At 38.1% G+C, this 21938-nt stretch overlaps 1 protein-coding gene across 1 annotated transcript; it reads left to right on the forward strand.

Annotated features, from left to right (window-relative positions):
• Positions 1-1795: 1795 nt before the first annotated feature.
• On the forward strand, positions 1796-20758 carry LOC104242782 (probable RNA helicase SDE3). The gene is given in 8 exon segments (XM_070154463.1): positions 1796-2104; positions 2107-2446; positions 2449-2576; positions 2699-2779; positions 2781-2873; positions 3711-4702; positions 19009-19471; positions 20639-20758. Coding segments are annotated over 8 exon segments (2526 nt in total).
• The last annotated feature ends 1180 nt before the right edge of the window (positions 20759-21938 follow it).

Genomic DNA, 21938 nt, shown 5'->3' on the forward strand with positions numbered 1-21938 from the left:
CTTCTTTTTACCATAAGGATTTATTCTAAGCTAGACATATATTTGATTTAAACTTGAAAAAAGAGTTTTTGAAATTGTGTTGAAAAATAATTTTTGAAAGTTAGAAGTTGTGTTTAGACATACATTTTATTTGAAAAAAGCTTGAAGTTTTGTGAGTGGAAGCAGAATTTTCACCCAAAAATTACCCTAAACCAGTTTTTAGGAACATAAAAAAATATTGAATTTTCTTTTTAAAAAACATGATCATATTTAATAAACAAACCATGTCTTCAAATTTCTTTTGAAAAAATAAAGACCAAATCTATGGTAAAACAAGAGCTAAATTGCTACAAAGAGTCTTGTTCCTTAACACTACAAAAGCTCATAAAACTTGTATTGGACTTCATAGAAACTTCTAAAGTTTAACAAAAACTTCTCCACTTGAGAAATGCGATTATTTGTACAATGGTTTTACAATCAAGAGCTCATATTTAACTATATGGATTCAATTCTACTATTAATGGTGCTTTAGCAAAGTACAACTACAAACCATAAAAGTCTCCTCCTTCAAGTGTCTGGAGTTTTTATCAGACCACAGCAGCAGTGGGTACACTTTTTTTTTTCTTGGATCTTTTTGTTTCTTCATTCTGATTAATTCAATACTGATTTTGAACGTGAATATGATACATGCAATTTAAGACTGGTGCTAACTTTCCATTTTCTTGATCTTGAAGAAGCGTAAATAATTTGGGTTTGCTGCTAGCTGGTAATCTTGAAATGATGTTCTCTTGTGTAGAGGTGGATTTAGAATTTAAAGTTGATGAATTCAATTTTTAAGGTTCTTACAACTGAACATGTTGCACTTGTGGGTAATCATAAAAATGTCACTTCATTAGTTATCTTGGTAAAGTTTTCACACATCTCTGTTAGATGTGAATACTTGTCTTTGACCCCTGAATATGTTGATTTTATGTCAATGAAGGAAGACCGCTTGAGGACTTAGGTGAAATGCATCGTTTAGCATATGCCCAATTTGTAACTGGGAGGTTCTTGCTTTGTTGTTGATCATAACGTGTGTATACCATTTGACATTGCTATGTTTTTCCTTTAGTTTAGCCAACATGCAATTGATAGCACAGGATTAGTGGTAAGATAGATAAACAATTCAGTCATGACATTTTTTTTCCATTGGAGCAGGAAAAAGATGAAGGGGAGCCTTGGAGCAACGGTAAAGTTACCTCTATGTGACCTATAGGTTACGGATTCAGGCCGTGGAATCAACCATTGATGCTTGCATTAGGGTAGGCTGCCTACATCACACCCCTTGGAGGTGTGCGTAAACACGGGATTTTTCGTGCACTGGACTGCCCTGAGCAGGAAAAAGATAGTTTGGTTTTTCAGTATCTATCAGATCATAGCTTAGTTAGTTGATATAGTTTATGATTAGGCTGGACCCTAACTCCTGAGTTGACACCCATTTTTAGGATTGAATTATAGCTAATTTGATATAGTTAGAAACTGGATCCAAAAACAGATCCACTGTTATGCTTGGTACCCTTTTCTCCTTGTTGTTTGATCAATAGGCTTTCTACCACGAGAAAGCAAGAAATGGAGTGATAAGAAGAGAGGAAGAAGAAATAAGGAAACATGATTGTACTTGTATTTACCAAGTTTTCATTAACATTGCGAAAGACAATGTTCAAACCTCTTAAACTTGGTAAAACAATAGATAGATTTTAGTTTCATTCCATTTTTTCTTTTGCCTAGATTTTTCTTTCAAAATTTTAGTAGTTCATCGTCTCTTGTTTCTGAACAGATGGATAAATTTGGGAGGGACCATGGAGATGACGGATATTCTATCACTGGAGACAAGCAGGAGTTTAGTTTTATTGATTTTGAGGATGAAGAGTCAGTATGCAACTATCAATCAAATGAAGATGAACCGGTTGTTATCTCAAATCCATTTCCTTTCGTACGTGGAAAGCCTCAATCGGTTTTTGTAGGAGAAACATTTTCATACCCCATTTCTTTGGAGAATACAACAAGAGAGTCGGTGCCACTTTGGGGAGTGAAGATTTTCTGTTCAAATCCTGATGATTCTTTCACTTTATATTACTTAAACCCCCTTTAGTTGATTCAGATGCAGATTATATTCAAAGGTTTTTAGAGGGATTTTCCCTTGATGATAGAACACTCCAGCCACAGCGGCCTCTAACTATTTGGTTAACTTGCAAACCTAAGGAAATCGGTTTGCACACGTCTATTGTGGAACTTGATGTTGGAGACGACAGGATTGAATGCGTGGTTTTTCTATTGGTTGAGGATAAAGTTTCTCAGTCGTTGTCTACCAGGAAACCATATTCAAGAATTCCAAGACGCGGACAAGCTGCCCATGAGTTCTCTGTGGCTGCTGCACATAATGTTAAAGCGGTGAGTAAAGGGTTCAATTTTATGCTCCCTCAATTTGAAATCCTGAGGAAGTTAGAAACTTATTGACAAACAAGAAAATTTCTGAAATTGTTCGAGAAGGTTTGAAGAGGGAGAAATATGCCGATTACTTCAGCACTCTACTTATCATGGAAGAACTACATTTGGAGGTAAAATTAGTCTCTATCTATAGTATGCATGAGAGTATATTGTGGTCCTTTGATTATTTAGGTTGTGGTTGATAGTTTATCTGTATTGTGGTTTATAAAAATGGTATGTTATTTTATTTCAGAAGGAAATGAGAAACTATGATACACTGAATGCCAAAATAAAAACTAGAAGGAATCGCTTATTGGCTCTTGAACTCCCAGACCCTGGTTGAGCGAAGGCCATCCCTTGTGCATGGAGATATTGTTTTTGCCAGATTTTCCTTTGAAGACCCAAATCACTCAACTCCTACTCATCAGGTTAACCTTTATATTTTAATTTTAAGGGAAAAAATGAGTTACTTTACTGGAGGAATCAGTTTAAGCCAAATTTACAAATTATTTTCGTAGTTTCGTCTTAAAGACCATATTAACGACTCAAATCGGATCTAGATTTCACATTTGTAGCTAATATACTCAAAGAAACCACATTTCTAAAAGAAGCATATAAAGTTTCTGATTTAGTCTCTTAAATGAGTAACACAAGGATTGTCAGAGGATAACAATAGATTACATCTTTGCTAGGATAATGTTCTTAGTACAAATATCATTATCTTCTCCGAATATTTTCTTGAGCACAGAGTAATAATGCAATGAACAGGACTCAAGAGAGTAGGCATCTTTCTTTAATCTCACAAAGTAATGCCAAATATGAACCACATAAGTTGACTAAACAAATAGAGACAGACATGCCTACTGATACACTTGCTTTACTTTCTGACCAAATTATAAGTTTACATAACTAACATGCTTTGAGGTCAAAAATTATTTAATTGTTATGTTTCCATATTCTATGTATTTTGTTTCTTTGACTTGCAATTTGGAGGAAAGCAGTTAAGAGAATTACTTTTACTTATACTCACATGGCATGTTACCTTTCTTGCCTCTCAGCATTGGTGAAACGACTTTGCAAATAAATCTTATCTTTTGGGCCTTTTTCTAACCTTCATTCAAACAGTTGGGTTTGAACTTGCTGTATCTAACATGAGACCAAGTAAAAATTAATAAGTTCGAAGTAGGATTATCATGTAATTTAGCATACCTTAGCGGACGATCCACTAAAAATATAAGTATCTAACAACAAGTGATAATTTCCAGGGTTATATATTCAGTATCGAGAGAACAGATGAAGTTATTTTGAAATTTCGTGAGGACTTTCATATGCAACATCATCCCAGGAACTTGTATGACATTCAATTTTCATGCAACAGAGTTAACATGAGGAGACTATACCAAGCTGTCCAAGCAGCTGAAGGTCTAGACCTGAATCTTCTCTTTCCTTCAGAAGTAATAGAACGGTCGAATAAAGGGACTCCCTTAGTTCCATTTGCATCTTTCAATCAGAAGCAGCTGCTATCTGTTGAAATGATTCTTGGTTGTAAGTGTGCACCTCCTTATATGATCCATGGGCCTCCAGGTACGGGTAAGACGATGACAGTAGTGGAAGCAATCTTACAACTTTACACTAGAAGGAAAAATGCATGCATTCTCGCCTGTGCAGCTTCCAGTAGTGCATCAGATCACATACTACAGAAGATTGTTAATGATAAAACTGCTGAACTGAAAGATAACGAAGTTTTCAGGCTAACTGCTTCTAGTCATCAATATGAAGATGTTAAGCATGATTTTCTTCGTTTTTGCTATTTTGAGAACTCCATTTTTAGATGTCCTCCACTCAATGCATTGTTGTGTTATAGGGTCATTATCTCTACCTATATGAGTTCATATCTACTTTTAGCAAAAAGGATTAAACCTGGACACTTCTCCCATATCTTCTTGGATGAAGCTGGCCAAGCACCAGAACCAGAAACTATGGTCCCTATAGCTAATCTTTGCCGTCAGGACACAGTAGTCGTACTTGCTGGAGATCCTAAGCAATTAGGTCCAGTTGTATACTCTGAAGATGCAATGAAATTTGGGTTAGGAGTATCGTATTTGGAGAGGCTAATGACATGTGAACACTACAGCAATGGGGATAAAAATTTCATGACGAAGCTTGTTAATAATTATCGATGTCACACTACTATTCTACACCTCCCCTCCAGGCTAGTTTATAGTGGAGAGCTTATTGCATCTAAAGAGGATACGTCGTTGTCACACCTCCTTTTTCCGCACCCGCGAGGCGCAAGGGAGTTTTTACAATTAAAGGACAATCGAAACGGGATTTATTTATTTATTTCAGAGTCACCACTTGGGAGATTTAGGGTGTCCCAAGTCACCAATTTTAATCTCGAATCGAGGAAAAAATGACTCCATATTACAGTCTGCGTACCAAAAATTCGGGTAAGGAATTCTGTTAACCCGGGAGAAGGTGTTAGGCATTCCCGAGTTCCGTGGTTCTAGCACGGTCGCTCAACTGTTATATTTGGCTTGATTATCTGATTTTATACATATTAAACCTATGTGCAAGTTTTAAACTCTTGACCGCTTTTATTATTATTTTTTGAAGGAATGTGAACATCGTTTTAAAACATGTCTTTGGCTTGCGTCACATGAAATACACCCGCGATCCGGAACATATTTTTATTCAATGTTTTAGGATTTGGATTTGGGTCGCATGAAATGCACACGAGTTTAAGAAGGTAAGATTATTAAACACGCGCCTAAAGCGACTATCGTGTTATTATTTTGGGAAAGCCGTAAAATTCGCTAAACGACCTGTCCTCGAATTCTAAGTATTTTAATACATACATTTAGAGGGCCTCGCGACTTGTACATTTGTTTGTCGAGGCTCGTCTCATTTATTATTAAAGAATTTGCAACGTCATGGAAATGCATCTCGGGTCACGCCATAATCAATATACCCGTGATTAGAGACACATTTCGATTCCGTTGAGATTTGGATTTGGGTCACATAAATGTGCACCCGAGTTTAAGAAAATTAAATTATTAAAGGCGCGCCTAAAGCGACTAGCGTATCATTTATTTTGGGTAGGGCCATGAAATTTGCTAAACGGCCCGTCCCGGAATCTAAGTATTTAATACATATATTTTTGTGAGGGCCCCGCAATTTGTACATTTTTTACGTGGCGAAGCTCGTCTCGTTTTTATTATTTGAGGGCAAACTTAAGACAACTACGATTTTCTACCAATGAAGTCGTCCGAGGTTAAACAAAAAAAACAACGATTCTAACAGGTAATAATATCCATGGTAAAAATGAAAAAAAAAACAAAGCAATTTAACAAAGACGACACACAAACCGTTCATATGCTCACATTTACTTTAAGCATGCAGTAACTAAACATAGAATAAACATTTTTAACACAACAACAAAAAATTGTATTGTTGACATTCATCAATATCAAATATTCTCATTTGCCTTGAACCATAATATGCAAAACGAATGAAATGAAACAAAGGACGAAGAACACTAACCTTCGAACCTCGACAATCCTAGAACGACAAACAGTGCCTCCTACGGAACTCGAACCTGACCTCACTCGACGAGGAACAATGATGAAACCTCGGACAAACACCTCAACGTACCGGACCTCGATGCACCAGAGACGACCTCGATGGAAACAGAAAGCTCGGACCCAAAGCTATCAACGACCAGAGATTGTTGGTTGCTGCTGTATTTTTCGACGCGTCCGACTGATACGAGGAGATAAAGCAGAAGGGATCGTTTGGACAGTGACGACGCAGCAGGAGCTGGGCGTCGTTTGTGGTGGCGTTCGGACGTAGGCTGGGGGATAGTGACAACGAGGGGGGGAAGCTGGTGGTCGACGGACGTTGGTGGTGGCGTTTTGGATGTGAGGGAGTAGGGGGCAGTGATTAATGGCTAGTGACGACGCAGCAGCAACAGCTGTGGTCGTCGGCTTCAATGGAGGAGTGCCGGACTGGTTTGTTGGAGCTAGGAGGAGGAGGGGTGGTCGTTCATGGCTGGACCTGCAGGCAGTAGGTGGTTTGGACAGTAGGGTCGAGGACTGGACGACGAGGGGCTGGTAGCGACTGGTTTTTTTTTCGTCGAAGGGTGGTGGTTATGGCGTCGGGGTCGTTAACGGGGGTGGAAGGGTCGTGGTGCAGGTGGTTTCATGGGGTAGCTGGGCTGTTTCGGACGTGAGTTTTTGGACAGTCCGGTTTTGTTAGGTTTTTCTATCTTCTTCAAAGAATGAAGAAGATGAACAGTTCCTCTCCTTCCCAAATTTTTCAAGTTCTCCGTTGGTTTTTCGTTCTTCTTCTTCTTTTTGGGAAGAAGATGAATAGTGCCCAGTTGGTTTTTCAAAAGCCTCCTTTCCAAAATTTCCAAGTCCATGTATTTGATACCCCATGCCAAGAAAAATGAGCCCCACGCGTGGTGGGGTTCAAGGTTTGTGTCCCCCACGTGTGGTGGGGTTCCCCGTGTACGGTGTTCCGTCCGTGTTCCCCACGCGTGATGGACTCGGATTATTATGTGCTAGGTCCGAAAATTAAGCCTAAAAGCGGGTAAGTTAAAACCCAAATATTATTCTTTTGCCCGGACTCGAGAATAAGAACACGACGTTGTTCGACTAATCCTATGTAAGCAAAGTAACTACCAAAATAAGACTAATATTTAAACAAAACTATATCTTTTTTTTAATATTTTTTCAAGATTAAAATAGCTCCAAAACATTGATAAAACTATTTTTGTAATTTTTGTTTTTTATATAAAGATAAAATATAAAGTAATATTTTTTGTATTTTTCAAAATTAAAATGACTACAAAACATTAATAGAATTATATATTTTTTGTAATTTTCGAATTTATATAAAGTACCAAAATAAAGTACAATTTTTGTATTTTTTCAAGTTTATGAGAAATACATAAACTAAAATTTATATATATATTTTGTGATTTTTTCTTTTTGCAACAAAATAAGGTAAAATAGTTAAAATAGCTATACTAGACCCAATTTCACATATTCACGCTAAAAATGTGAAAATTCTCGGGGAGGGTCAAAAATCACGTGCTTACAGCTGCCCCTCTTTGACTGGAAACACGAAGAGTTTTCCGACAAAGAACGACTAGACGTGTTTTTGACCCGACCATTACTTGGACGGACTACACTTAAGGAAAGGGAGGGAATGTGACCGAGCCCTGGTATCTGAGCTGCCTACATATCCTTGGTTATACAGGAATCAGGCCACGTGTAGTTCGGGAATGAGAGAGATAGTGAAGTGTACCGAGGTGAAGAGCCGATCGAGGTGCCGTTCCGTTGAGGTTCCGGTCCGCGGTCCTGTCATTACAACAAAAATGAAAACTGAAAAAGACTAACTAAGCCTATCAGCTACTAGTTACAAGGATTCCTATCTTTAAGTCTTCTGAAACTTGGTCTTGAGTCTTGAATGGTGCTTCATACAGACTTTGGATTTGAACCTTGATACTTGCTAGTTGTAGGCGCTAGTTCTTGAGTAGACCACATTTGTTCTCCACTTCCGTATTTCTCTCTCTTTTTTTTTTCTTTTCTTGTTTTTTTTTCTTTTTGTTGTGTCCAGCTTTTGTTGACCATCTCAGAATGTTGACTCGCATTCTTGAGGCGAGCTTCTGCTATTTATAACTTGGTTGAATGCTGGGGATTTTAGCTGTAGCCTTCTGCTTCCCAGTGCTGGGGATTTTTATTGTTTCCTGCTGGGGATTCTTGTTGTAACCTTCTACCTTCCGGTGGGGTTACTGATTTCCAAAATCTGCAGTATAAGACTAAAAAGTATTCCTCTTATTATACAGGTGGGCGCCTGAAACATGAAATGTAAAGACTGAAAAGTATTCCTCTCGTTATACAAGTGGGCGCGTGTTATGAAATGTAAAGACTGAAAAGTATTCCTCTCGTTATACAGGTGGGCGCCTGGCATGAAATGTAAAGACTGAAAAGTATTCCTCTCGTTATACAGGTGGGCGCCTGACAAGAAATTTAAAGACTGAAAAGTATTCCTCTCGTTATACAGGTGGGCGCCTGGCAAGAAATTTAAAGACTGAAAAGTATTCCTCTCGTTATACAGGTGGGTGCCTGGTAAGAAATTTAAAGACTGAAAAAGTATTCCTCTCGTTATACAGGTGGGCGCCTGGTATGAAATTTAAAGACTGAAATGTATTCCTCTCGTTATACAGGTGGGCGCCTGGTTAAACTAAGACATAAAAGTATTCCTCTCGTTATTCAGGTGGGCGCCTGGTTTCTTCTTTCATTTGTCCTTGTTTTCCAGGTGGACGCCTGATTACTTCTTTTCTTTGTCCTTGTTTTCCAGGTGGACGCCTGATTACTTCTTTTCTTTGTCCTTGTTTTCCAGGTGGACGCCTGATTGCTTCCTTTCTTTGTCCTTGTTTTCCAGGTGGACGCCTGATTACTTCTTTTTCTTTGACATATAACAACCTCCGTTCTACAGGCGGGTCCCTGACAACCAAAACAAACAAAACAAAGGAAATTTCCTAACCCAGTTTCCACTGGGGAGATTTGTGAGTCGTTAGCAAAATCGTAACCCACTGATATTACTGATGCAATGAAGGGGAAATTTCCTCTAGGAAGTGCGTCTCCTAGGGGTAAAAACTTCGGTGGCTAAAACTAGGAAATGCGTCTCCTATGAATAAAATCTCAATTTAGGAAGTGCGTCTCCTAAAAAAACTCGAAAGACCTTAATTAGGAAGTGCGTCTCCTACAGGTAAAACTTCAATAAACAAGACTAGGAAGTGTGTCTCCTATGGTCGAACTTAAAATGAATCAAACTAAGAAGTGCATCTCCTAAGGGTGAAATCTCAATTCCGGAAGTACATCTCCTGAAATAAAATATAATCTGAATGATCTAAACTTAGGAAGTGTGTCTCCTATTGGTAGAACTAAACTTAGGAAGTGCATCTCCTATGGGGTAAAACTAAACTTAGGAGGAAATGCCTCCCCTATGGGTAAAGACGTGAGATGTATTCCCTTGTTATACAGGTGGGCGCCTAATGGTAAAGACACGAAATGTATTCCCTTGTTATACAAGTGGGCGCCTAAAATATGAAATGAACAGACAAAAAGTATTCCTCTCGTTATACAGGTGGGCGCCTGGAATGTGAAATGAACAGACAAAAAGTATTCATCTCGTTATTCAGGTGGGCGCCTGTCGGTAAAGACATGAAATGTATTCCCTTGTTATACAGGTGGGCGCCTAAAATGTGAAATGAACAGACAAAAAGTATTCCTCTCGTTATTCAGGTGGGCGCCTGTCTAAACTAAGACTGGAAAGTATTCCTCTCGTTATTCAGGTGGGCACCTGGTGGTAAAGATATGAAAAATGATATCCCCGCATTATACTGGTGGGTGACCTAGAACAGAAATGAAAAGACAGAATGTATTCCTCTCGTTATTCAGGTGGGCGCCTGTCTTCAACAATAACTTTAAAAATAAGATCCTATTTGAGGGCGGATGATCCCAACATATCCTATTTGAGGGCGGATGAACCCAACATATCCTGTTTGAGGGCGGATGATCCCAACATATCCTATTTGAGGGCGGATGAACCCGGCATATCCTATTTGAGGGCGGATGAACCCAACATATCCTGTTTGAGGGCGGATGAATCCGACATATCCTATTTGAGGGCGGATGAACCCGACATATCCTATTTGAGGGCGGATGAACCCAACATCTCCTGTTTGAGGGCGGATGAACCCGACATATCCTATTTGAGGGCGGATGAACCCGACATATCCTGTTTGAGGGCGGATGAACCCGACATATCCTATTTGAGAGCGGATGAACCCGACTTATCCTATTTGAGGGCGGATGAACCCGACTTATCCTTAAGACTTGAAAATGTCTTACCTCGAATACTTGCTGGGGATTGGGATGAGTTTTCCCTTTCTACCTTCCCCATTTTTTTATTTTTTTTTATTATTTATTATTATTATTATTATTAGCTTCTTCCTTTGAAGACTAACTCCTTTGAGACTCGTTTTGCCTTAACCTGAAAGGAACCGCTGAGGATACCGATTTTCACCAAACTTGTGTTGGACTCCTCAAACCTGCTAGGGATAATACTGTTGGGATTATTTACTTACCTGTTGGGGGGTAAAATGTTATCAGCCGGGGATAACGCTGTCGAGGATAACACTACCGGGGATAGTGCTTCACTGAGCCCAAGTTTCATCCATTTGCCGGGGGACAACTTCCTCCCTTTGAAACTTATTATGTTGGGGGCAACACTGGTTCTAAGACCATTTCCCTTGAGACTGACGTTATCTCTATTCTTCCCCGAATGGGTATCTGATTTTCAGAAAATTTTCTAAATGAAATGAAAATTTTCTGCCCCAATTTGACAATCCCTTGTGGCATGCATTTTTGTCATCAATGCCATTTCCTTTACCTGTTTCAAATCAAACAAAATTTATTAATTTAAAACGCGGTGGTTGGTTGTGATACTCCTATTGGGTACAATCCCTTTCTGCTGGGGATATCCCTCTTCTTTTGTGGCATAGCTCGGAAACTGGCATTTCCCCGACCTTTTAGTCTAGTATGGATTTCGCCAAATCATGCTCACTGCTTTCCTTACTCTGTTCATGGGCCTTGGCCTTTAGGTTTATAACCTTTGATTTTGGCAAGGATATCCTTCTTGACATTCGTCAATTCTTTTGTCAATTCCCTTTTGTTGGGGATATCTTTCTTGATATTGGCCTAGCGCTTGTTCCTTACTGACTTAGACCATTTGGATGTTCTAATCGGATTCGGTCTTGCATAATTAGAAAGCTGATGGCATATTTTGAAGTCAATTCACACTTGTTCTGACCAGACAGACTCTATTGGGGATTTTTCTATGAAAGGAAAAAGATAAAAGGGAACAGAATAAAAGGACAAAGGAAAAAATGACTCTTTAACAAAAGAAACTATAAATAAAAACCTATCAAATGAAGATACCGACTCTAATGGTCATGACATGCACATGTGGCCTATCTTCCGTTGTCAATCATCTTTCGAGATCTTCAATTGGCAATTCCCCATCTGATTCTCAATCTTATTCGACTTGTAGTGCCCAAAAGGTTTTCACTATCAAGTCTCTCTCATTTTGTTTTTTTTTCTCTCAGCTTGCATCGCCTTATGGTGCCTGTGAAGGTTTTCACCGATAAGACTCTCTCATTTGTATCACTTTCCGGCTGGGGATTTGGAGTGCCGCCGGTATGACTCTTTCTGCCGGGGATTAGAGTCTTTTCTGCTGTGGAACAGAATGTTATGCTCACCGGTGAGACTCTCATTTGTCTGACTTGACATCTTTTGAAGACTGATCAGAAGGTCTTTCTTTGGACCGTAATGTGGGTTTTTGGATAGGGCTAGAAAAAAAGGGTATTAAAGGCTCAAAAATGAATCGATTTTGGGTTATTAATTACAACCTTCGGAACTAGATTTATTTACGACAAACGCAACCTCTACCCCAGTTTTCTTGCTTGGGGATATTTTAATTGATTTTTTTCATTTTTCAAAATTATGACCAAGCCGTGAAGCGCCTACGTATCCTCTTTGAGGAATCAGGTCAAATGTAGTTCCTAATTCCTCTTTTTTTTTTCTTGTGACTTTCTTTTCACTCATTTCTTATCTTTCTTTTCTTTTCTTTTGCTTTTTTTTTCTTCTTGTTTTTTTTCTTCTTGTTTTTGTTGTTTTTCTATTCTCTTTCTTATTTATCTTCCATGTTCGTATCTCCTAGTCGTTGCTACTGATTCCGAACGAGGGGTATGAAAGAGAAATAAATAAGGCTCAAAAGGGGTAACGAAGGATAAAGTGTTTAGGTAGCAGAACAAAATGCCTTCGTCATTCCAGTCTTCAAAACATGCCAAGTGCAAACAACACAATTGAACATAGATTTATAGTCTCTTCCGATGGTGCTGGACTTGACAATTATGTTAAACCTTTTATTTTTCCTTTGTCATTTCTAAAGCACCGTTGGGCGACACCCTCATTATCATGAATGACCCTCATTATCATGAATGACCCTCATGCCAATTTGGCGAATCTTTGCTTCTTAACGGTTTTCTTTGTGTTTAACTTGCTCCAGTTCCACATGACTCGGGATCCAAATAATCTCAAACCATTCTTATTTCTTTTAAATGCTTTGATCACCTTCCCAGGGTTTTATGATTAACTTTTAAGATTAGGCCCCAAACTGGGTGCGCACGTCATATCCCTAGAATCGGCATCGAACAAAACTGATAAAAGGGCTAAACAAAAGATGACCGGAAATAACAAAAGACTGGCTTTGTATTAGACTATCAGCGAAATGGTTTGAATAATAAAACAAACAAAACTACCAGAATAAAATCCTAACACAAACTGGACAAAATTTAGAACAAACTGCTATGACAAAAATAGAAAGATAAGAAGGTTTGACACAGGACAAAATCCAAGTTACAACCTTAATAATTTGGACAACAAAAATGACAACAAAATAAGCCACCAAATGCTTCTTTCTTGTTAACCAAGGAACGGAGCGTCCTTTCACTTTAGCGAAACTGGCGTCTTAGCCGCTGAGCTTTGCATCAGTATTGCCAGACCATTGCCAACTTCAATATCATCAACCTCTGTCAACAAGTACCCAATAGGATTTGAGTGCTTCTGTTATCAGGCCTGATCCCCGCAGAGTGTGTATCACGAGATGCTCGTAAAGGATTCTAGGTGTCATTGTCTGGCTTACCACAAACCAACCACCTTAACTTTATTTGCAAAACAAACAGATTAGAATGGACTCAGTCGGTCCCCATTATTAACAACATCCTTTCTTTTTTTTTTCTTTCTTTTTTTCGATTTTTTTTTCTTCTCTTTTTTTTTCATTTTTCTTCGGTTTTTTTTCATTTTTTTTCTTTTCTTTTCCCTTTTTTCATTTCTTTTTTTTTCATTCTCTTTTTTCGTTATGGTCGAATCTTATGGAGATTGCCTACGTATCATGACCCCGCATGAATCAGACCTTGCGTAGTTCGTACCAATAAAAGATAAACAGTAAGTAAACATTTTTTTTTTGAATTTCCAACTTTCAAATTTAAACAAACTTGATTGCAAAAGTTTAAAAACTAACCATACTAACAGACTTTTGACAAGAGACAACAAACGGCCTCGAAAATCAAATAACTCGCATACTTTAATCAAAGAATTACAAACTCAAAACAGACAGCGAGTTCCTTTCCCCGTTTGCCAAATGCAACCAAACGGTTATTTTTGCAAATGTGGCCCCTTCCAAATTTCATATAAATTTTGAGGCCGGGGAGGATTATTTTATGACACTTTACAAACCTGTCTATTCTTTTACGAAAATAACCTTTTGACAATTGAAAGATACTCTAAGGCTATTTCGGCAAGAACGGTTTAAAACGCGGCCGAAGTTGGCTCGGCTTATTTTGACCAAAAATCCAAACGGTATTCACCTGACCGTTGACTCTTTGTTTTTTTTCTTTTCAAAATTACAAAAAACTGGTGTTGCAAACACGACCCTTCATCGCCTCGGGGACGAAGATTTTTAAGGCTGAGTGGGTCAACTGGATCAAAATCCTAAAATGACCCAAAGGTGGCTGTTTATGCAAAGTCAGCCTTCCGGCGTCCCTTTCGGGAACATTCGGCTATGTCTTGATAAAATAGTGTCACCTGACTTATTCATGACTCTTTTTATCGTTTTCCAAATTAGAAAACTCAATTTTGCAAATACGGCCTTTCAACGTCTCGGGGATGAAGGTTTTTAAGGCTATGTGGGTCAACCGGACCAAATCTTAAAAAAATGACCCGAAGGTGGCTGTTTATGCAAAGTCAGCCTTTCGGCGTCCCTTTCGGGGACATTCGGCTATTTATGACAAAACAACATCACCAAAATTAAAATTTGACATATATTTTTTGTTATTTATTTATTTTTGGCTTTTTTTTAGCAAAATGGGGGTTGGACCCGATGAGGGTTGCCTACGTATCTCACATCCGGTGAGAATCAAACCCGCATAGTTCGGGCCAATAAACTATTTTTGAGAAGACCCTTTTCCATTTTCTATTCCTTTTTTTTATAGCAAACAAACAAACTATTATTTTTCATTCGTAACAAACAAACTAACTAACGTAAAACATAAAACATTCCTTTCTTTTTCATTTGTTTTTCTTATTCTAAAGAAAAAAGAAAAATGTTTTTTTTTTGGAATTTTTACCTTTAATACAAGAAATGCTTAAAAAAAATATTTTTTGAATTTTGAATTTTCTTTTGATTTTTTTTTTGGATTATATATATATTTATTTTGGAACAGATAATAAATCACGTTCAACGCCCGACTCTTTTTATTTTTATTTAACCATTTTCATAGACAAACCAAAAAAACAATTTAAAAACCAGACTTTTTTTTTTCATTTTCATTTAATGGCAAAACAAACTATTTTCTTTTCTATATTTCTGAAAAAACAAGACAGAACAATGATGCTTTTTTTTTCTATTTTTCCTTTGCTTTTAATATAACAAACTAATAAGACATTTTATTTTCATTTTCTTAAAATTTCGGCAGAGTTTCGATACTATTCGGACATTGGTTTTTTTTTTCTTCTAAAAATAAGTAGTTATATCTCTACACTATTATTTTCTCCTCTTTTTCACGATTTTCTAATTTATGGAAAATGATGACAACATACAAAATCTTTTGAATTTTCATGCTCTTTATATATATATATATATATTTATTTATTTTTTTTAAAATATATTTATTGTATTTTTTCAAAAATGTGGCATGGAGGACATAGGGAATTCCAAGACTTCTTGGATTCCACAAATGTTCCCACTGTGCTTTTCCCAAAAATGAAGCATGGGGGACATAGGGAATTCCAAGACTTCTTGGATTCCACAAATGTTCCCCATGTGCTTTTCCCAAAATGTAAAGCGTGGGGGACATATGGAATACCAAGGACTCTTGAATTCCACAAATGTTCCCCATGCTTTTGATTAAAATAAGACCATGCTGGAAAAACGTGCGGCCTTCTTATTAAACGTGATCAACATAACAATTCACCCTTGAATAAGTACAACATGTAGCACATAAGATGCCAAAAAATGGTCTATTATTTTCAGGTTGCTTGTCCTAGACGGACTCAACCCCTGTGTTGAGTCTCCTAAGTCAAATGCACATGATGCAAATAAACGTTCCTACTAGGGATCCGGCATGTGGCTTTGTTATACTAGGTTCAGAACCTAGGTGTTTGTTCTAGACCTGGCTTACCCGAGCGGACAGCTCGAGCCGAGGAGAGGGCTACGTATCGGGGACCCGCGGGGTCGTCCGACTTTGTAACTTGTCCGACCTCTTTCTTATTTCAAGGTATGACACTAACAGAATAGGGAGTCTCGACCAGAGAGCTTCTCCCCGGAGGTAAGAAGAGAAGGGTTTCGGCACAGTTTATATACAGTTCAAATAATATCAAAGCGGTAAAAACATCATTTAGCACATTGAGTTTAAAACATGTAACAAAATTAGATAATAATTAAAGCCAAATAATAACAATTATTCTAAGCTCGAATTCTTAACCCTGAACCAGTGGTTCTGGGTCATTTATCCCCAGCGGAGTCGCCAGAGCTGTCACACCTCCTTTTTCCGCACCCGCGAGGCACAAGGGAGTTTTTCCAATTAAAGGACAATCGAAACAGGATTTATTTATTTATTTCAGAGTCGCCACTTGGGAGATTTAGGGTGTCCCAAGTCACCAATTTTAATCTCGAATCGAGGAAAAAATGACTCCATATTACAGTCTGCGTACCAGAAATCCGGATAAGGAATTCTGTTAACCCGGGAGAAGGTGTTAGGCATTCCCGAGTTCCGTGGTTCTAGCACGGTCGCTCAACTGTTATATTTGGCTTGATTATCTGATTTTATACATGTTAAACCTATGTGCAAGTTTTAAACTCTTGACCGCTTTTATTATTATTTTTTACGAGAATTGCAACGTCGTGAAAATATATCTCGAACCACGTCACATGAAATGCACCGCGATCCGGAACATATTTTTATTCAATGTTTTAGGATTTGGATTTGGGTCGCATGAAATGCACACCCGAGTTTAAGAAGGTAAGATTATTAAACACGCGCCTAAAGCGACTATCGTGTTATTATTTTGGGAAGGCCGTAAAATTCGCTAAACGGCTTGTCCTCGAATTCTAAGTATTTTAATACATACATTTAGAGGGCCTCGCGACTTGTACATTTGTTTGTCGAGGCTCGTCTCATTTATTATTAAAGAATTTGCAACGTCATGGAAATGCATCTCGGGTCACGCCATAATCAATATACCCGTGATTAGAGACACATTTCGATTCCGTTGAGATTTGGATTTGGGTCACATAAATGTGCACCCGAGTTTAAGAAAATTAAATTATTAAAGGCGCGCCTAAAGCGACTAGCGTATCATTTATTTTGGGTAGGGCCATGAAATTTGCTAAACGGCCCGTCCCGGAATCTAAGTATTTAATACATATATTTTTGTGAGGGCCCCGCAATTTGTACATTTTTTACGTGGCGAAGCTCGTCTCGTTTTTATTATTTGAGGGCAAACTTAAGACAACTACGATTTTCTACCAATGAAGTCGTCCGAGGTTAAACAAAAAAAACAACGATTCTAACAGGTAATAATATCCATGGTAAAAATGAAAAAAAAAACAAAGAAATTTAACAAAGACGACACATAAACCGTTCATATGCTCACATTTACTTTAAGCATGCAGTAACTAAACATATAATAAACATTTTTAACACAACAACAAAAAATTGTATTGTTGACATTCATCAATATCGAATATTCTCATTTGCCTTGAACCATAATATGCAAAACGAATGAAATGAAACAAAGGACGAAGAACACTAACCTTCGAACCTCGACAATCCTAGAACGACAAACAGTGCCTCCGACGGAACTCGAACCTGACCTCACTCGACGAGGAACAATGACGAAACCTCGGACAAACACCTCGACGTACCGGACCTCGACGCACTAGAGACGACCTCGATGGAAACAGAAAGCTCGGACCCAAAGCTATCAACGACCAGAGATTGTTGGTTGCTGCTGTATTTTTCGACGCGTCCGACTGATACGAGGAGATGGAGCAGAAGGGATCGTTTGGACAGTGACGACGCAGCAGGAGCTGGGCGTCGTTTGTGGTGGCGTTCGGACGTAGGCTGGGGGACAGTGACAACGAGGGGGGGAAGCTGGTGGTCGACGGACATTGGTGGTGGCGTTTTGGATGTGAGGGAGTAGGGGGCAGTGATTAATGGCTAGTGACGACGCAGCAGCAACAGCTGTGGTCGTCGGCTTCAATGGAGGAGTGCCAGACTGGTTTGTTGGAGCTAGGAGGAGGAGGGGTGGTCGTTCATGGCTGGACCTGCAGGCAGTAGGTGGTTTGGACAGTAGGGTCGAGGACTGGACGACGAGGGGCTGGTAGCGACTGGTTTTTTTTCGTCGAAGGGTGGTGGTTATGGCGTCGGGGTCGTTAACAGGGGTGGAAGGGTCGTGGTGCAGGTGGTTTCATGGGGTAGCTGGGCTGTTTCGGACGTGAGTTTTTGGACAGTCCGGTTTCGTTAGGTTTTCTATCTTCTTCAAAGAATGAAGAAGATGAACAGTTCCTCTCCTTCCCAAATTTTTCAAGTTCTCCGTTGGTTTTTCGTTCTTCTTCTTCTTTTTGGAAGAAGATGAATAGTGCCCAGTTGGTTTTTCAAAAGCCTCCTTTCCAAAATTTCCAAGTCCGTGTATTTGATACCCCATGCCAAGAAAAATGAGCCCCACGCGTGGTGGGGTTCAAGGTTTGTGTCCCCACGCGTGGTGGGGTTCCCCGTGTACGGTGTTCCGTCCATGTTCCCCACGCATGGTGGACTCGGATTATTATGGGCTAGGTCCGAAAATTAGGCCTAAAAGCAGGTAAGTTAAAACCCAAATATTATTCTTTTGCCCGGACTCGAGAATAAGAACACGACGTTGTTCGACTAATCCTATGTAAGCAAAGTAACTACCAAAATAAGACTAATATTTAAACAAAACTATATCTTTTTTTTAATATTTTTTCAAGATTAAAATAGCTCCAAAACATTGATAAAACTATTTTTGTAATTTTCGTTTTTTATATAAAGATAAAATATAAAGTAATATTTTTTGTATTTTTCAAAATTAAAATGACTACAAAACATTAATAGAATTATATATTTTTTGTAATTTTCAAAATTAAAATGACTACAAAACATTAATAGAATTATATATTTTTTGTAATTTTCGAATTTATATAAAGTACCAAAATAAAGTACAATTTTTGTATTTTTTCAAGTTTATGAGAAATACATAAACTAAAATTTATATATATACTTTTGTAATTTTTCTTTTTGCAACGAAATAAAGTAAAATAGTCAAAAATAGCTATATTAGACCTAAATTACATATTTATGCTAAAAAATGTGAAAATTCTCGGGGAGGGACAAAAATCAGGTGTCTACAGTCGTATCAGAAATCATTGCTACAACTTTCTTCCCAATGAAGATTTTCGGATACTCTTTGTTGGCATTCAAGGATGTGACGAGAGAGAAGGAAATAACCCATCCTGGTTTAACATAATAGAAGTAAGCAAGGTAGTTGATCTTATTAAAAAGCTCACAGCAAGTGCAGATGTTAAAGAAACTGATATAGGTTTTATAGCCCCCTATCGACAACAAGTACTGAAGATATCTAAGGTCCTTGAGACATTAGAGATATTTGATATTAAAGTTGGAAGTGTTGAGCCGTTTCTAAGACAAGAAAGAGATGTTATTATTGTGTCTATTGTCCGATCCACAGTCAAGCACAATGAGTTTGACAGAACTTACTCCATTGGTTTCGTCAGTAATCCCAGGAGGTTCAACGTTGCAATTACACGGCCCAAATCATTGTTCATTATTGTTGGCAATCCACACATAATCTGTAAGGTATGTTCTTCTTTAACACCCCACTCCAAAAATGAAGTAGCTACTTCGCTTTCTCCTACTATTCCCATATTGCTGCATCCTTGAGTACTATTTTCTCTTGGAGTTTGGAAGTAATCTTTGTTCCTGCATGAAGCTAAGTCCAGTATCTGCACATAAATAAGATCCACTCAATGTTCCCACACTTGATCTGAAACTCGGTCAAATTGATTCTTGAAGAATGAATTGTGTTACATTATAGAAAATATTTTCATGGAAAATGAGTGGTTTTATCACTTATTTTCTCTTGTTTGGTTGGTAAGTGGAAAATATTTTCTATTGTTTGGTTAGAGAGTAGAAAATATTTTTTATGCAACTCTCCTCACCCCTCCCTTTCCTCCTCCCCTTCCCACCTCCCCCCACCCCTCCCCTCCCCTACCCCTTCCCGAAGTCTCTAAAAATTGACACAACCCAAAGGAACTAATGTGATGCTTTACTTTTTTACGAACCGTGAATTTTCGAACCCATAAATTTTATAATTTCTAAACTCGTAGACTTCCAAACACATACACGAACTCATAATTTTGGAACTTGTAAAATTTCGAACCTGTAAATCGAAAGATAAAAAGAATAAAACTGAAAATATAAAAAAAAATCGTTGGGAGGGAGGTGGGGGGCAGTAAGGGTGGGGTTTTGGCGGGGGATAGCAGGGTGGGTGGTGACGAAAAAAAACTAAAATTTTAAAAAAAATCCTTTTTGGAGAGAGGAGGTGGGTGGGTTTGGGGTGGGTTGGTGAGGGAGGAATAGGATGGGGAAGGTTGAGAAGGAGTTTTGGAAAATATTTTCCCTCACTTGATAAGAAAAATATTTTCCTCCAATTGGAGGAAAATGTTTTCCAAAATATTTAAGCCAACCAAATATGGGAAAATTGGAAAATATTTTTCGGAAAATGTTTTCCTTCGTACCAAACACACCCTGAGAGTATCCTTGAAGAAGGAAAATTCTTTTGTTTTAGAGTTAACCCGCGACTTTATGTTTTTACTGAAGATAACATCTTAGTGTCTTCAGTATGTTTTTAGGGACCTTGCAATGATATCTCTGCTTATGATTTGATCCCAACAGTGGAAAGTTTTAATCTTTTCACTTCAGAGCATTACTAAACTTAAAAGTATTGCTTGTTTACTGTTGCAGGACATTTACTGGCAGAAGCTTTTATGGTATTGTGAGGATAACAATTTCTATCAAGGATGTCCTCTTCCTAGAAGATTGTCTGAAGATGTTGAGGAGCCAACATCTAAAGTGCAAAGCTAATTGAAGCTGCACCAGTTTGCAGAAAAAGGGGTGGTTATTGGTGATAAAAATCATAAGAGTGGAGGGTGAATTGGATGCTCTTTAATATATCAAAACTTCAATCGACTATATAAACTTATCAATAGACTAATCGTTAGATTTCTGCGAAATGTGACTTCTCTGAAATGCTCAACTTTTGAAGTGCAAGTATTTGGTGATGTTGCAAATAAGAGATTCTACTTTTAACTACTAAGCGAGAAAAGATAAAGATACATGCAAGAATCAAAAGATTGAGACATCAAGAATTATACTCTTTTAGACTCAGAGGCGAACCTATACTTTAAGAAGAGGGTGTTAGGAAGCGTGTCAAGCTAATAGAAGAAAAAGAATATTTAAGATAGAAAAACAATAAATTGCACAAGACAAGGCAAGATTTACGTGGTTCGGAAATTTTTGCTTACTCCATGGCCACACAAAGAATAGTTTTTTATTAATTGAAGAGAGAAAGAAGAAGTTTTGGGATGATCTACAAATGAAAATGTAGACCCCTATTTATAGGCATTTGAATGCCCTGCCGAGGTAAGAGCTTACATCATAAGAATACTAATGTAAGCTCTTACATCATAAGAATGCTGAGGTAAGTGCTTACAACACAAGAATGTCGATGTAAACGCTTACATCATATTTTCATCTCTTTTTGATTTTTCTTTCTTTTGTTTTGTCTACTTTCACATACAACAATAGGTTTGCTCCTATCAATCTCCCCCTCAAACCTATGTTACATCAAGAAAGAAAAAAAATTGCTATTCTCTGGTGGTGCCTTCACGCTATCAGTCTTGAAGGCTAACTGAGGCAGCGCACAACCTCAGTTTGTCAACACCGACAACTTTGGTCAACATATCTGACGGGTTCTTTGATCCTGGTATCTTCTGCGGGGAAAGAGTTCCATCATTTATCAACTCTCGGATATGATGATACCTCAACTGGATATGCTTCGATCTTGCATGAAACGCTGGATTCTTGGCAAGATGAATTGCACTCTGGCTATCGCTGAAAAGCTCACAATTGTCCTGCTCTTTACCTAGCTCTTTAAGAAAATTCTTAAGCCAAATCATCTCTTTTCCAGCTTCTGAGATTGTCATATACTCTGCTTCAGTGGTAGATAGAGCAACACTTTTCTGAAGTCTGGACATCCAACTAA

This window comes from Nicotiana sylvestris, chromosome 1, assembly GCF_000393655.2.
Source record: "Nicotiana sylvestris chromosome 1, ASM39365v2, whole genome shotgun sequence".
Lineage (NCBI taxonomy): Eukaryota > Viridiplantae > Streptophyta > Magnoliopsida > Solanales > Solanaceae > Nicotiana > Nicotiana sylvestris.